Source organism: Acanthochromis polyacanthus, chromosome 14 (assembly GCF_021347895.1).
Source record: "Acanthochromis polyacanthus isolate Apoly-LR-REF ecotype Palm Island chromosome 14, KAUST_Apoly_ChrSc, whole genome shotgun sequence".
Taxonomy (NCBI): domain Eukaryota; kingdom Metazoa; phylum Chordata; class Actinopteri; family Pomacentridae; genus Acanthochromis; species Acanthochromis polyacanthus.
This window is the reverse complement of record NC_067126.1, coordinates 32234845-32252123: the sequence shown is the minus strand read 5'-3', so window position 1 is coordinate 32252123 and position 17279 is coordinate 32234845. Positions and strand designations below refer to the sequence as shown.

The following is a 17279-nucleotide window of genomic DNA, read 5'->3' as shown; positions in this document are numbered from 1 at the left end:
TCATTATTCTCGGCACCGTCATCACACTCTCTCTTAAAGGAGGGCAAACGGTTCAGATGGCCAGAGGGGCTGAGAGCTGAAGCAACCCTGAGCTTCTGTCTGTGTGACGAAGCGAGCATCAGCGGGACGGAGCCAACCACAGCCAGCGTCATTTGCACACAAGAGGACGACGGTGATGCTCAGTAGTGGCTCAGTGGGAGATTTTTTTAAATGCACATGATAGCAAATCGCTTCCTTTTTGCTTTACGGAGATGATTTTAAACTGAGGAAACGCTGTGGAGGGATATTCTGGTGCGCAAAGGGAGTCTCCATCCCTCTCCCCACAGACTGGAACCTGGATGTGCAGCCGGAGCTCCAGGGGTGTTCCCAGCATAACGCGTCTCGGAAGTTGTGGCAATTCACACGATTCTCTAACTTTAACCCTCAGCAAAGCCTCATAGATGCTTTTTCTTTGCGCGTCTTCATGGATTTGGTTCACTGAGGACCATCTGAAGCACAGACATGGCAGTGGCGAATATGGTGTTCTCTGACGTGGAAAGTTTTCTGGACTCGCATCCCGACTTGTTCGAGGACTACCTGAACAGGAAGGGGAACTATAGCATGGTGGAGAAATGGCTCAAGAATCACCAGGCGAGCAAAAGTCCGGCGGCCGCTGCTCCCGCCGAGCCGAGGGCAGAGGAGAAGAGCAACGCGTGCAAGGACAGCTGGGCGAGCAAATGTGACGGTCTGCAGCGGAGAGCGTCTCAGAAGGAGCTGCGCAAAACTTTCGCCAGGTCCAAGGCCATCAACGTGAACAGGACATACGACGAACATGTGAATTCCAGGGCCCAGGAGCCGCTGACGAGCATGAGGAGGAGAGCCCTGCTGAGGAAGGCGAGCTCTCTGCCCCCGACCACTGCGCACATCCTGAGCGCACTGCTGGAGTCCAGAGTCAACATCCCCCAGTACCCGTCCACAGCCGTGGATTTTAAATATTACCTCAAAGAACACAGTGAGAGAGAGTTTTTCCTGGAGCTGGTCAAAGACATCTCGAACGACTTGGATCTAACGAGTCTCAGCTACAAAATTCTGGTGTTTGTTTGTATTATGGTCGACGCAGACCGGTGCTCCTTGTTTCTGGTGGAGGGAACTGGCAACAAGAAGACACTAGTGTCCAAATTCTTTGACGTGCACGCAGGAACCACGGTTTTGCCCTCCATGAATTCGGATGAAGTTCAGGTGCCGTGGGGCAAAGGGATCATTGGATATGTGGCTGAGCATGGGGAGACAGTGAACATTCCTGACGCTTATCAGGTGCCCGCACCTCTTTGTGCATCTTTGCATGAGTCACAGGAACAATGAGCCAGGAGGTCATTTTCCTTCAGCTTTTATCTGTCAAACTGTAGCAGCTGAGAGCACGTAAACCAACACTAGTAAGCTGGACGTATACTGTCAAACTACAGGTTCACTCAAATCAGTAATAAAGAGTCTCATTCCCCCTCCAGTTTTACACTTGATTACCTTCTATAAGATGTAAAACAACACTTGAACATCAAAACCACAAAGATGTCAGATTGCTTAGTGATCCCAACACCCCTCTATTATCAGAGTGAAGTCTTAAAGTGTCTTTGGTTGAACATTTAAACCAGAAAACAAAGGTAACATTACTAAACTGTCCAAACTGAGCCATCATTTCAGGACAAATTGTCTATCAAATTGTTTTCATCCGAGACTTCTTCTATCAGTAAGACTTGCACTCCTTAATGAGCTGCACCTTTTACTGCCCTGTCGACTGAAATTAAGAGCGGGGAAACTGCTTTTCCTCCCCCTCCAACAAGTGCTTACATTGTGTCTTTATTTCACACGGTGCAGGATCGCCGGTTCAGTGATGAAATTGACAAGCTGACAGGGTACAAACCAAGTCGCTCCTGTGCATGCCCATTCGCAACAGTGACGGAGAGATCATTGGAGTTGCTCAGGCCATCAACAAGACCTCCAGTGGCGAACTCTTCACCGAAGACGATGAGAAGGTAATTTCGTTATTAATGCTGAAGGTGGAAAACACACACACAAGCATAACACAGTGTGAACCCTGCTGCCTGATTGACGTGCAGAATAGATCAAGATATATATTTGGTATACAATCCCGCTGATTAGCTCGTTTATCTTAGTAATTGTACGTCCTGTGGGTTTTGTGATGTGTTGCCTTTACTTATTTGAATAAATTAATTAAAACAAATGATATCAGACCTTAATCGTGTGCAACAACAAGTGGTATATTTATAAACTTGACTGGCAAAGTAATAGAAGGTGATTATATTTTGCCACTGTGTTAGTTAAAGGACCAAATTACCATAAAGGCACGTGGTTTCTGGTAAAAAAGGTGGTCTGTCACACAACTTCTGCCATTTTTGCAGCATTGTCAAGTGGCCCACATGTCATAAAGACTTTGTACGGACATTCAGGCTCCAAAAAGGATGAATTATTATCACTAGTGATCCTGTCACTCTCTAGCACTTCCAATATGCCGATATATTTATTATGATATTGTGAAATCTTTTCAAACATCCTGCGAAACACCAGCAGATCTACGTCACTGATGCCCTGAAATCTGTTATTTTGCTCGGAGTAAAAGGTTTCAATGATAAACTGTAGTAAAATATTGTGCACACACATTCACATTTTCCCACTGTTTCAAATACGACGACTTCAGGGAAACCCCGACTTTGCCCTCTAGGTCAAAATTTCAATGAACACACCTGCAAAACTAATGGTATCAGAATAAAGAGCAAACTAAAGTGAACATGGTGAAACTGCAAAGCACCAGCATGTCAACATTGCAAGCAAATTGTCATGCCGATGCTTGTGAGGCCCAACTACAGCTTTTCCAGAGCTGCTAGCCAGGCTCCAGACTTGTTTTTTATGCAGCACACTGAGGTATAGCACAGAGGAAAGAACAGCCCTGAAGTAATGCTCATGCTTTATGATTCATGTGTGGCATTTCAAGGATGTTATTCAGTGTTTTTTTTTTTTTTTTTTTGTAGACAAACAGTGTTCTGTGGTGTTGAGGGTACACAAGCATAGCAGGGCTTACAGTGATGCGAGCTGTCATTTCTCGTTACTGTCAATGCTGTAACACTCATGAGCTTACAGAGATGGCAGAGATATTGGAAACAAGAGGGGGATTCTCTAAGGCCAAAAGGTTTTTTTTTCTTCTTCTCATTTTGCTCCCTTTGCATGTTAGGATTTGCACTGTGACCTACAAGCGTGGAGCTTTTTATTCATTGTTGGGCGGTTATTGTCGACTTCTGTGGTTGTGTGGATGCTCAAACTGATTCGTCATTTTGCTTTTTTATTGTGTCATTTGAATTGCTAAACAAATTGGAGATGCTTGTGGTGATTCAGAGGCCTGGAGTGACGCGAACCACTCTGAGCGGAGAGATTTTACAGATGTAGTTTGGCAATGAGGCTTTTAATTGTTCGGTAGCGCTGAAACTTTTCTCTATTATTATGACTGACTGAGACAGAATCTTTTGTTTCTTCAATACACCATGTAATGTAAATTGCTGAAATGGTTCATACACTGTATTTTTTCCATGGTAACTGAAAGATTTGAGTGTGAAGTTGTACATTAAACAGAGGAACATAGCATTTCCTACAGGTACAAAGAGCTCAGGCATCATCAGAGTGAATAATTACTTGTACCAGAGATTACATATAACCCACAGAGTCTGAAGGTAGCCCGTGCTTTGATGTCCCACGTCTGACAAGCAGCACTAACTGCACATCTACCATCTGAGAAACAACAGCTAATGTCTGCTCCTTCTCTGTTTGTTTCCTGTAACTAATATTTATTATTTAAAGAATTCACCCAACTCACATGTCTGACAAGCAGCACATTTGCTCTAAGACTGAGTCTCAGTTCTTTGTTTCTAGGTGGGTCACAGCAAGTCTCTGTCTCTGAGCTTCATTAAATTTTCCTAAGGCAGGATTGCTCCAAAGGGCCCGGACACTGTTGTAAAACCACCAAGAAGAATAACTTTATATATGCAGTTCAGAATCTCGCATTGGTTAACGCTTCACTTAAGTGCTGAGTTGAACAGCCAGTGCGTCAGAGATTAATTTAGTGTCACCATTTATGTGATTTTGAACCGTTGCCAAACAGTTAACACCGCAGTGGGATTCCGTGGCAGAGTTGGGGCCCTTTTAGCTGCTCCTGTTCTGGTTTGAAACAGATCCAAGAAGGCTCTTGGATGATTTACATTTATGCTCCTTTGGGAATCAGTTCAATCTGTAAACAGCTGAGTGAAGTTGGCAATTGAAACAAAGACGCAGAAATTACTGAATGAGTGTAATATTCAGATATAATGTGTTCAAGCAGCCAACGGGGGAGCGAGACCTCACACTGATCCAGATCCAGCGTTGTGTTTCTGAATGATCGTCTATCAGGGCGGCACGAGGAGCACGTGTTTAGTCCATCAGCACGCTTGAATAGATGTAGCAGAAAGGCGGTGACAAGCCAGTACACTTACTTGCTCTCTTATTGCATGGAGGGCATGAGGGAGGGGAGAAGATGAAACATGAAATACAAAGCGTGCTGTGCTTTTGTTTCAGAGATCAGTTTCAATGTAGCAAAACGACTGTAGTGTTCTTCTTTACCTTATGTTTTCCTCCACTGCTACTCCACTGTCAAAATTACATCTCTGTTGATGATAACAGATGCAGATGAGGAGTTCTTTTCCTTATTTTCATTGTTTTGAGCTTGTATCACATTGGATTAACATCATACTAATGTCTGAGAAGGCTACAGCTGAATTAGTAATGAAATGCAATGCTAGCTTTAGAGAACGTGGTTCCCTGTACGGCACAGCTGCAGCTCTGCTTTTATGGAAGACCTTGTAATAGGAAAATGCATCATGCTTTTCAAAGCATTAATTGATACTGCAACAGCACATATCATTAGAGGTTAAGTGTGTCTTTATGAAAACAAAACTTTACAGGGTTTTTAACACATTTCAGGGCTGGTTTTGAATTCCACGCTGCCTTAATTATATTCTGTTGATACACTGGATGGGAGACCTTTGGGGAGTCTGAATAATGGTTAAACCTATGTATAATTGCAATGTCTCATTATCTTCTGTGGAGGAATGTAGCTACTGCCTTAAGTTAAGAATATAAAGTGACCTCATCCTGCTATCTCCATATCCTATGCTATTATCTTGATTTAGCTTTTCTTTCGCTTTGCATGCCTTTAAATACATCGGACATGAAATGTAATATCACTGGATAGACATCTTCATGAATGAGCGCCTAATAAGATGCAAATATAGTTCTGTGCGAGTTGATTGTCAAATAGCATCCTCCCCTCACCACTGTGCTCCCTCTGACTACCAAAGTCTTTGTCAAATCATTTAAATCAATAGTTTAGTAAGAATTCCAACAATTTCCCAATGTAAATCTACAGCTAAAGAACAGAAAACACCATTTCACAAAATCCTGGAGAATATCACATTAAATCAAATTCCTAAAGTGCATCATACTAAACATGTTCCTCGCAAAGTGTCTAAGATAACAGAAAAATGTCACGAAAATCTTCGTAAATCAAGAGAAAATGGATAAATGTTAACCTTTGCAATATGCAGCCGGTGAAAACACATGGCTCTGAGAATTGGTGAAGTGCCACTACATGAAATCTCTGAAGCAAGAACTGAGTGGATAGTGGACAGTGCAACCCCAGAGAACAAAAGTAGAGCTGGTGTATGAGCACCTGGTGTATGAGTAGTTACTGACTATGATTCCTTGTCTGTCATCCCACCTTTGATATAATATTATTTTAAGAAAGTAGAAGCTGGCTTCTACTAAGGATTTAAATTCTTTAATTTCGAGCAAGTGTGCAACCAGCAAGCATTTGATCTTCATACTTCTATGTGTTTATGTGCAATGCACAGGCATTTTAATTTCCAAGAGGGCATTTTATTTCACATTAAAACAGGAAGATCTAAAACTGTACCTTCAGGGATGCCAGAGTTGGTGATTCATAGCTACTGCAACAGATTGTGAGATCCGACTGGAGAGCTCTCAAAATAAGTAAATCATGAGCCAATATAGATGAAGAAAAGATGAAGTCATTATTATCTGGCAGATACTAATTATTATTTGCTTTCAAAGGAGCTATCCGTGTGGCAGTCTGAAATAAAGAAGTGTCTGTATCCAACACATTAAATGTGTGCAAGCTTTCGTCAAAGGACTTTCCGGGAAGTGTGAAAATTCTACTTTTGAGTGAAGACTGAAAACACAATGGTTCGTGCTGCTACAGCTCACCATTAAAAACAAGAGCAGGGTGTGATAGCAGCATTGTTTGTGGGAGAAATACTCAGTCCAGTTCCAGCTTTTATTTTTAATTAGAAAATAATTAATTGGTGATATTAGACAGTTGTTGGCAGCGGCAAGAATTCAATGTTGGTTGGTCCATCTGAATATGAATCTGTTTTGAAGGAAGATGTTGCCTTCAAGGATAGTCTATTACATTTACAAGTTATTTAGACACAAACAACAGTACATCAGCAGGGGGAAAATAAGTTAACTTACTCTACCATTCAAAAGTTTGGGGTACATCCAGGCAATTTCATGTTTTCCATGAAAACTCGCACTTATATATTCATGTGCTAACATAACTGCAAAAGGGTTTTGTAATCATCAATTAGTCTTTCAACACCATTAGCTAACACAATGTAGCATTAGAACACACGAGTGATGGTTGCTGGAAATGTTCCTCTGTACCTCTATGTAAATATTCCAGTAAAAATCAGCCGTTTCCAGCTAGAATAGTCATTTACCACATTAACAATGTCAAGACTGTTTTTCTGATTCATTCAATGGTTTCTTCATTGAAAAAAAAATGCTTTTCTTTCAAAAATAACCCCAAAAATGGACCCAAACTTTTGATCAGTAGTGTATGTTTTTGTACCAGTTTTGAGCAAAGTGATAGTTTGTCAAAGATACGAAACAATGCAAACTTACCCTCTTACTATTGTCTTCAAGTCCAGATTAAGGCATTTCATGAATCAGAATTTAATTTAGTCCAATTTCTCTCATCTCCTTTGGCTATAAAACAAGAAAACAAACATCAAAAACACCATTAAAAAAAACATAAACCACACTACAAATAGACTGAAATATCTAAATATAGATTATTTGAAATGTCTAAACAGATTTTTTTCCCCCTCACTAAACCTTTACATTGCTTATGATAATATTTTTTTTCCATTTACATGGAATTTCTAAGTATATTCACAAATCATTGCAAGATAAAACTTAAAGTTATACATTTTTCAGATATGATTTGGCTGCAGCAATCAAAAAATACCTGCGAGATCTTTATCACAGACAATATTTAACACTTACTAACTTGAATCTACGTTGCATTTTTGAAAATTTTTGAACTGAACTTTGTGTTTTCAGTTGTTTCCAAGTCAAACAACTTAATTTGGTTTAAAGTTTCACAAAGTATTGTGAATAATCAGGGACTCCGAAAGGTTAAATCTTTGAGAATACAAAATAATCTGCTGATCAATTCATCTCCAAACTGCACATACAGCGGCAAAAACAGCGTCTTTCCTAAACTATATTAAAGTTAGACCTTAATGCAAGTTATTCAGAAAGCTATGAAAGCAGCAGCTGAATTAGAAAAGATCCACGTCTCCATTCTATCTCATACAGATCAGATTGTTGCACTCAAATTTCTGAATGGAACACAAAGTTACGTCCATTGTTATTTTTCCAGGCATTTAACATGTTAACAAGCCCATAAATATCTCTACATCTATAATAAGCGCTGTGACTCTGCGCTCCGCTGTTAATTAGTAAATTCAGTCATTATGTAATTCTTAATTATTAATGCTAATTGATTGCACTCATTTTCTCAACCAAGAAATCAGCATGTGCAAACAGCCTTGTATCGCTGCCAAGCATGTGACAGTATGATGATGCTAATGGAGTGAGCGTGTTTTGGAAAACAGTCCAGCGTTTGACTGAATATCGCAATTCAATCCCAATATGAACCAATAAAATAATGCATAGTTTTTTTTAAACATTCCTTAACTCTGAATGCTGCTCAGTGTGCTCAGTAAATATCCACATTTGTACCTGTTCAGATGAAGTCATATTTTAGGATCAAAGTAAGATCAGAGAAACAGAGAGCTTCCTTTTTTCTTTGTCACGATTAGAAGGTGTGCACAGCTTTAAACTCGACTAACAGCTGTCATTTATGCAGAGATGTGGAGAAACAAAGTGTAATTTCCCCCAGATGTGCTTTATATGAAATTCGACTTGTGGAAAACATTTAGGTCAGAGGAGCCGAGTGTCCCCAAGGTCGCAGCCAGTTAGTTTTGTTATTAAACCCCTCTTTACTGGTCAGTCCAGAGGCCTCTAGGCATAAAACGTCTTGTTTGTAATGCAGCCGTGTATAATGGCCTGCCTGACAGAATGTAATTAGAGAGAGCAGTGCTATTCTTGGGTTCGCCTGTTCCTTCTTATAGGCAGATCCATAGCCAGATCCCCAAAGTCCTGCTCGCTAATGAATCTGCTCCTGCTGGGGCTATTGATGGCCACTGCCTCTCTCTGGAAGATCATTATTAGAGAATTCCATAGGACAGCTGAAATAGCATTATGTATGAACTTACTGCTCAGCGTCATCTGTTCTGAAGACCAGTGCTTTTAATTAAGTGATTTAATTGGTGCTTCACGATGTTTGACATGCCGGAGCAGAACAAATACGTGTTTGATGTTGATTGATTGAATTTATGTGATGATTAAACACAACGCTGTAACGCTGGCTCATTCCCAGTGTGTGTACATACATTCAACAGATGAATGGCAAAGAAGAAGATCAGGTTTCAGTTCAGTTCAGAAGATTTATTTCAAACGTGCACACAGCTCTTTTTAACAACAGACATAAAAATATATCTTGGTTTGAAAAGGGGATGGATGAAGCAAAAGCTTTTAAATTTCCAACCCCCACTCACCATCACAAAAACATTACAATACAACAATACAAGAAAAAACAAACTACAGAGACAGACATGCAAAGACAGACAGGCCCACCTTCTCTGACTCTAACTCTAACCCCCACTCAACTCATCATCAACATCATCATCACCATCATCATCCTCATCCAACACGGTCTCACGGGGATTCGTGAAACTGTTACGTAAATTTTTTGTTTCTTTTTCGTGCGCACCAACACGATTTCGTCATGTTTTTCGTGCCGCTCACCACGAAATGTTTTTCGTGTTGCTCACAACGAAACCCGCTGTGGTAATCACAGCTGAAAGTGGTTTATACCAGCGGATTCATGACGATCTAAGCTGTCCATCGGCGTATACTGCTTGTGTGATCGCGTTTGCGGCCGCCGGCCGCCGGACATTCTTGAAATTCCTATGCAAATTGGGGAAAAAAAAAAAAAAAAAAAAAAAAAAAAAAAAAGGTAAGTGTACCACCGGGTTATGGTTATGGTTAGGGTTATGTTTAGGGACGATGTCATGCAAAATATAGCGTTGGATTCGCCATGGTTTTACATTAAAAATATAATACACACATTCGTTTGAAATACGTTCTGGGTGGCACGAAAAGTCCGCCGTTTAAAATACATTGGTGCGCATTTCGTGGTGAGCGGCACGAAAAACATGACGAAATCGTGTTGGTGCGCACGAAACCGAAACTAAAACTTACGTGACAGTTTCACGAATCCTCGTGAGATCGGGCTGCCTCATCATCATCATCGTGTGTGTTTAGAAATAACTGAAGATTTACAGCAAGTGTCATTTACATATATGTGCAGTACATACACTGTCCATTGCCATTAGAGTCTCTCTTTAAAAGAATAATCCATTACTGCCATGTTGCCAGTATATAGCTTGGTATATGGTATTATTATTGAATAGGCAGAGACCGAGAAAGTAAAGATATGTAGCCACCCAGGAGACTGCTTGATTGTAAAAGGAGATTCCAGCAATTACAGAAGATTTTCTCAACTTGTGCCCGGTATATGGTGCCATTTTAGGCAAACAATTATCATTTACTAATATTATTCTACTTCTAATATCAGATTATGTTTTGTATTTTCCTCTTAAGCACATCAAACAATAGACAAATACTATTAACTTCCTCCAACTGCACACAACAGCACCTCATATGGAAGCTCCAACTTGCCCTATAAGGAAAGAACTACCTAAACAATATTTGTCGCTGGTACAAAATAGGTCGCACAATGCTACCGGGTTGTATTTGTCACATGTTCATTTGTGGCTGATGAGTAACTGACACATTGTCATCTCTGAGAGGTGAAAGAGATATCCCTGTATCAGCAGCCACAGCTGAGTAACTTCCCATTCATGCATTGTTGCAGCGTCCCTCCCCTCAGGTCAGGCTGACGGCTGGCAAATATTAGTGGGCTTGTTGTGCTGATTGTATTGTTTACACAGCAGCCAGATGCTAGAGATAGATAACTCAACAAAGAGCCAGAGTAAGGAAGCACACCGCCAAAATTCTATTGATTCCACATTATTGGGGGCGCCGAGGGTCTCTCAGATAAGGCGACATTGTTGGAGGTGTCATCGTGAAGCTGAGGCCACTTCACACCAAACCCTCTGTAGAGTGTAACTGTGTATTGATGTTCATTATGAGTCAACAGCGGTGAGGAAGGAAAGAAATGTAGTTCGACTCCAAACTAGTAAGACATCGATTCGATTTCAGGATACATATTAACTACAGTCATTAGGCCACATCAAGTGATTACATTATTTATGTGAAGAAAATATGAGAGAAATAAGGAATTCATGTTATCAGCCCAAGGCGCAGCGAGTCAGACTATTCAGTCAAACGGTAAAATGCCAGTTGGATTGATTTATTTGTCCCAGCGAGTAATAATGCCAATGAAAGGCCATTTCTTATTTGTTCCAGTTCAAAAGCAAAGTTTTTCTGGGATGGAAATATTAACATAATATGTACACTTTTCTGTTGTTGTTTTCTTCCAATAAACAACGTAATACAATATTAAAAGTGCCCCGTGGAGCTGGAAAGAAGTGCATTGTTTTCCTTCATGAAACATTTGTAAAGGCATATTTTATCTGCTTCTGTGTTTGATTCACATTACTGCTATTCATAATGAGTAGAACAGTGTGAAACCGCTAGAAGGACTTCACTGCATCGCCCTTATGCTCATGTGATACAGACTAAATGGGCCTTCACTTCAAATATACCCTCATGTCTCATTTCAGTGAGCATTACATACCTGTAGCTTCATTAGCCCTCGTGTTATCCTGCGGATCAAAACTGGCCTATTTTAAAGTCTGAAAATGTGGGAAAAAAATATTTTCACGGTGAAACTTCTGATGTCCTCATTTTCAACATTTTTGGGAAATCTTTGAACATTTTTTGGTGGGAAAAAAGAAATGTTAAAAATGTTTCTTAAGAACATTCACACAAAAGAATTTCGCTGGATTTTGGTTGATTTTTTTTGGTGAATGTTCTTAAAGAAAATATTAGAAGTTTTAGTAATATATATGTAATCACTTTAGATATTTTTAGGATTTTTTGAAAAAGTTTTTACTCATTTTTTGGAAATATTTAAAAGAATTTTCTTGCCAAATTTGGGAGATTTTTTAAAATAAAAATTTTAAGGGAAACTTTTAAGGAATTATTGGAATTTTCTTCCTGAAAGTTCTGGAAATTTTTAGAAATTTGTGGAATTTTTTTACTGAATTTTTGGATTTTTTTCAGACACGGAAACAATATTTTTGGTGTCTGTAAATGAGGACAACAGGAGCCTTAAATCAGCAACTTTTACAAGTGTTCACTACGTCCACAGGTGCTGCAGATGTACCTGCCCTTCTGTGGAATTGCGATCTCCAATGCCCAACTCTTCTCGGCCTCAAGAAAAGAGTACGACAGGAGTCGGGTAAGGGCCACAGGGCCAACCAGGATAATAACCCTCCCATCCGTTGGATCAGCATTACTTCCTCCCCCTGCGGTGCTGACATTGAGGCTGAGTATTGATCAGCAGAAGCCCACTTGCTGCCACTGCAGTGGGAATCACAGAGCAGCATGCAGCCCTGCATGCACATTTTCTGTGGATCTGTGGAGGGGGGATGGGCCTGTATCCAGAGGAAGGCCCGGTCCATGATCTGAGCCTCCTAGGGAATGATAAGAGATGCACTAATTCATGTCACATATTGATCTGTGATGGAAGAGAACATAATGAGAACACAGTTCAGTGAGTAGAAGAGAAAAATGAGGAGAGCTCCCTTTACACCATCTGATTTTTATGTGCATGTGCATTAAATTGGATGAGTAGTGCCTTAGATAAAGGGCCTAATTTACTTTTATTGGGGAAAGTAATCATGTTTTATCATCCTGTTGGTTTATGGTTTAAGGATGATGATAATAATCAGCTTCAAACATCTGAGCAAGGCAAACAGTTTTATTTAAAGTGTCTTCACTGTCACCTGCTGACAGATTTCTTATTTAGTCTGTTTGAATGTGGTTTAGATTGTTAGGGAAAATGCCGGTGGTATCTTTTTCTGTTGCTGGTGATCAGGCACTCCTGGAGGTAGTCAATGACCTGTTTGAAGAACAGACTGACCTGGAGAAGATTGTCAGGAAGATCATGCACCGTGCCCAGACACTGCTTAAGTGCGAGCGCTGCTCTGTTCAGTTGCTGGAGGACATTGAGTCACCGGTACGGTTTTTCTCTCTGCTGTCCTGCTGTGTATGTGTCTACCTGTCAGTGCTTGTCTTTATTTTCTGCCTCATTTTTTTCTCTCTCAGTATATACGGCGTATCTCCATGAACTTCAGTGGGTTTTTCCCGTTTAAAACTTTCAGGTGGTGAAGTTTACCAAATCATTTGAGCTGCTGTCCCCTAAGTGCAGTGCAGACACTGAAAGCAGGTATGTATAATGTTTTATGGTTAAATCTACTCTGTACCTCAATAATCTTCATTTCCCTTCTTGGCATACCAGCAACCTTCTCACTAAATAGCCATAACTGCACCTTTGTTTGCTGTTTGGCACCACAGCACCTGGAAATCCTGCACACAGCCTGTTTTTTTCTTTTAAATCTGTCCATCAAGGACAAAAAAATAAGAAAAAAAAGATGGATTCTTCTGTCTTCTTCTTCTGTGGGAGTAATATGCTGATTCTGAATAGGAGGCATACTGTGGGAGTCCTACTTAATTGGGTTTTGCTGCTTCTCTCTACTGCTAGGCATGGCTGAGCGGAGAAAGAGAGGCTTAATATTGTGTGGGATGTTTATGGATGAAAACAACGCGGAAAGGAAGACAAATTATCCCCCGGAGTCCTGCACTTGCCATAACTGATGTGGTCACCTCAAGACAGTGCTGATAAATTTAACTGTATTTTGAAAAAAAAAATACAGCACAAGAAATAAATATTAAGAAATGAGTAACAAAATACATATAAGGCTGCTGGACTAGCCAATGTCTTCTGCTACATTTTCTGCTGTCAGCTGTGCGAATTACAGTCCATGCTGAATTTGCACAAGTACAGAATCACTTTGCTGACATTAGCTTACCTAAATCTTTACTTGTTTTACACATATTTAGCTCATTGTAAATTTAGGGCTTTACAATGTGTTTCTTATTTACTTATTCACACACCAGTGTTGGCAGAGCTGCCATGAAACGCTATGGAGGGCAATTAGGAGCAACTTGGGGTTCAGTTTCTTGTCTTCTGGCACATAAAGAGGCATGGAATCCAACTCTCAACCTTGCGATTATTGGACAATCTGCTCCACACACACAGGAGCCACTGCTGCCATTCACATCTACAGAGCAGCAAGGAAGGCTGCACGATTTATGTGCTTAATTAAGTACATAAAATCAGAGTCAAATGGTGTAGGATTTCTGTTGTGCCAACAGTCTCCAGCAACTCCCACGTGGATGATAGTGTTGCTCAATGACAGACATAAGATTGAGAGAATATAGAGCGAATGTAAAAGGAGGTGAGGCATCCTGCCATCACACCCATGAGGTTTATTCCCTGCTGCACTGTGGGCTGCATCTGTATCGCCAGATCAAAGGGAATCAGAAGATCTGACATCAGCGTCTCACCGTCTTTATTCTAATCTTGAAAGACAAAACGAGCCGCACTGAACATTTTCCTAGTAGCATTTGAAGACTAAAATGTAGATGCAGGTGTCTCTGCTGTGGAGTGTGGGGGCGTTTGGCAATGAGGTAGACAACTACACAATTAACTTTTCATTACTTCATAAAGCTGCAAGAGAAGTCTACTGACATGTACTGTATGAAAAGTTCATTAAATGCAAGTTGATGTAAAAGAAGGTCCATGAGAAGAAAGAGAAGCTGTCTGTTGTTTGTTTATTTCCATGATAACTCGTGATCTTCTGAGGGATTGCATTAGAAAATTCGACTCCAGACATCCTCTGAGCAAAGAATAATTCCTGTTTCTCTGTTATGTTTCATTTGCAATTTATTTTCTGACCCCATAGTTTCAAAGATAGCATGGAGAAATCATCGTACTCAGACTGGCTCATCAACAACAGCATTGCAGAGCTGGTGGCATCCACAGGACTGCCGGTGAACATTAGTGACGCCTATCAGGATCCTCGCTTTGATGCTGAGGTAACCACACACTAGCATGCCTCTTGAAATTCACATCACTGGGATTTTATCCTGACTGAAATGATAAGAAAAAAAGAGTATGAAATGTGCCTGTGATGGTTCTCAGTCATTCAGATGTTATATATAATCCAGAGGTATGGAAACAGACTCACTGCTTAAGACATTTCATTGCTCACCCCAGAGTCAGTTCCTCTGGCTGCTGTGGAGTCCATGCATTTTAAACCACTACGAGATCTTCACACCAAGCTGTCACACATGTGTCTATAAAGTCACATGGGATTCATTAATGGCTTCATTAACTAAACCACCTCAGGATGGCGTTAAAAGTGTGCATTTTGATAGGTGCGAAACAGAAATTAAGGGGACCAAGAGCGTCGAACTGTAATATCTGTCCCTGAGCTGTTTATCCGTTAATGTTGCTTCACTCACATTTGGTTTCATCACAATTTGCACCTCAAGTAATTGGACACTGAGCTCTCACAAGATCGGCGTCTGTCCTTAATGACTCACATGTGACCTCATGGACTTGTCCAGGTGTGAAGAGCTTGCACGGATGAAAATGGCCGCCAGTCGATAGAACTGATGAAGCCTCTTGGAATTAAGAGTTAAAGTAAAGCCTGGTTGCCCTTGAGTGAGTGCTTTTGTATAACTAGCATTAAATCTTATTTTATCGGAATCACATGGTGGTTCTATTATTCCACTTTGTCAGCTGTTAATTGATTTCTGTAGGCTCCTTCAAACCAGGAGGTGCTGAAGCTGCACAGGTCCAAACAGAATCAGAGCACAAGTGGTAAAAGTTTGAGGTGGTGTCATGTAATATTCTTTGAGTACGATGTGCTGAAAGTAAATGATGATGGAATCCTGGCAGATGCTATTGATAAGTAGTAAAAGTGTGTGAAGTGCTTAATGTTGAATATTCTAATAACCATCGATGCTTTGATGATGATGAATGTGTGTGTGAAGAACAGGAAGGCCTAGAAACTGTCCAGCCATCCTTGCACAAAGTACAACCTATAACATTGGTGTGAAGATGTGTGCTTTCTAGGAGATGAAATGTGGAATGATGTATACTGACTTCTAATATATACTGGAATCATAATAACCCACACAAGTATAATATGCATGAAATCTGTCACAAAATAATAAGGGGTAAGATGTGAAGAAAAAGGTCTGAACATGTCTGGGCATATTCTCTGTTAAACATGACCTACTGATAACGTAATATACACATATCCACTGTGAAATGTAATCTAATGATGAAACTTGATATTTGGTGACAAGGTCTGACCAACAGATTTACCCTCCCAAAAAATATTTTCATTGTCTGAAAAAAATCCAAAAATTCAGCAAAAAATTCCACAAATTTCTGAAAACTTGCAAAAACCTTCAGGAAGAAAATTCCAATAATTCCTTAAAAATTTCCCTTAAAAAAAACTATATTTAAAAAAACAAATCCCCAAATTTGGCAAGAAAATTCTTGTAAATATTTTCAAAAAATGAGTAAAAATCTTCCCAAAAAGTCCTAAAAATATATATATCAGTAAAACTTCTAATACTTTCTTTAAGAACATTCACATCCAGTGAAATTCGCTGGATTTTGGTTGATTTTTTTGTGAATGTTCTTAAGAAACATGTTCAAAGATTTCCCAAAAATGTTGAAAATTTGGTCATCAAAAGTTTCACTGTGAAAATATATGTTTTTTCCTCACATTTTCAAACTTTAAAACGGGTCAGTTGTGATCCACAGGACAACACGAGGGTTAAGAAAGGTATAATGGTGTCAAAAACTGTCACTTCTATCATACACCCTAAAGGCGTGTAAAAATGACCAACACTCACAGCATAAAAGTGCACAGCTGAGTGTTTTCAGTTCTTCTTGGGGTGTTAATCACTGCTAAGAATTACTTCTGGATATTTTTTTTGTCTACAAATAAATCCTGCTGCCCCCAAATGCTGACTTCTCTTGGTGATTTTTTGAAGACTTAATTTACACTTCAATGGTCATCCTTGAGTAACAGTGGCAGAAAAACTCAAGTGTATAGCCAGCAGACCCTCACTGAAATGAACACAGACGGCAACTGGCTGCTTCTACTGTTCTGTATTTCCATGTAGCGCTGCTCTTCCATTAGAGGTGAGGCATGTACACATAGTTAATACTCCAGTGATGAATTTATTACGTTTAAAATCTTTCAATGCACGTGCTGATACCTCACTTGAGTTTCGGAACAGATACGTTCTCGCAGCGGCTCCCTTTTGAAGAATGAAAACATCATTTTTAAATAAGTCTCCAATACATCAGTGTTTAATGCAGTTGGGATCTTTTTTCTCAACATAAAACAACGTCTAAAATGAGCAAAAGTCCTGTTTAAGACCTGGAGCAAAAATCAGATGATAAAGATGGATTGATTGATAATCCTCAATTCATGTAGTATTTGCTCTCTTACTTTTTCCAGGCAGACCAGTTCTCTGACTTCCATATCCGCTCTGTGCTTTGTGTTCCTATATGGAACAGCAACCACCAAATTATTGGTAAGTGAACACACAGAACTTCCTTTTCCCCTTATCTGTGTATGTATACTTGATTTTAATTAGATTTTTAAACATTGCATATTCTAATAAAGATGTGTCAGATAAGAGTAAGA

At 39.9% G+C, this 17279-nt stretch overlaps 1 protein-coding gene across 1 annotated transcript in view; it reads left to right on the top strand.

Moving 5' to 3' along the window:
- pde11a (phosphodiesterase 11a) overlaps nt 1-17279 on the top strand; it is a 45811-nt gene continuing 28532 nt past the window's right edge. The window contains 8 exon segments of the mRNA XM_051959103.1: nt 1-1293; nt 1852-1891; nt 1894-2009; nt 11846-11935; nt 12575-12715; nt 12861-12925; nt 14505-14637; nt 17091-17166. Of these exon segments, the coding sequence (XP_051815063.1) occupies nt 502-1293; nt 1852-1891; nt 1894-2009; nt 11846-11935; nt 12575-12715; nt 12861-12925; nt 14505-14637; nt 17091-17166 (1453 nt within the window). The 5' untranslated portion in view covers nt 1-501.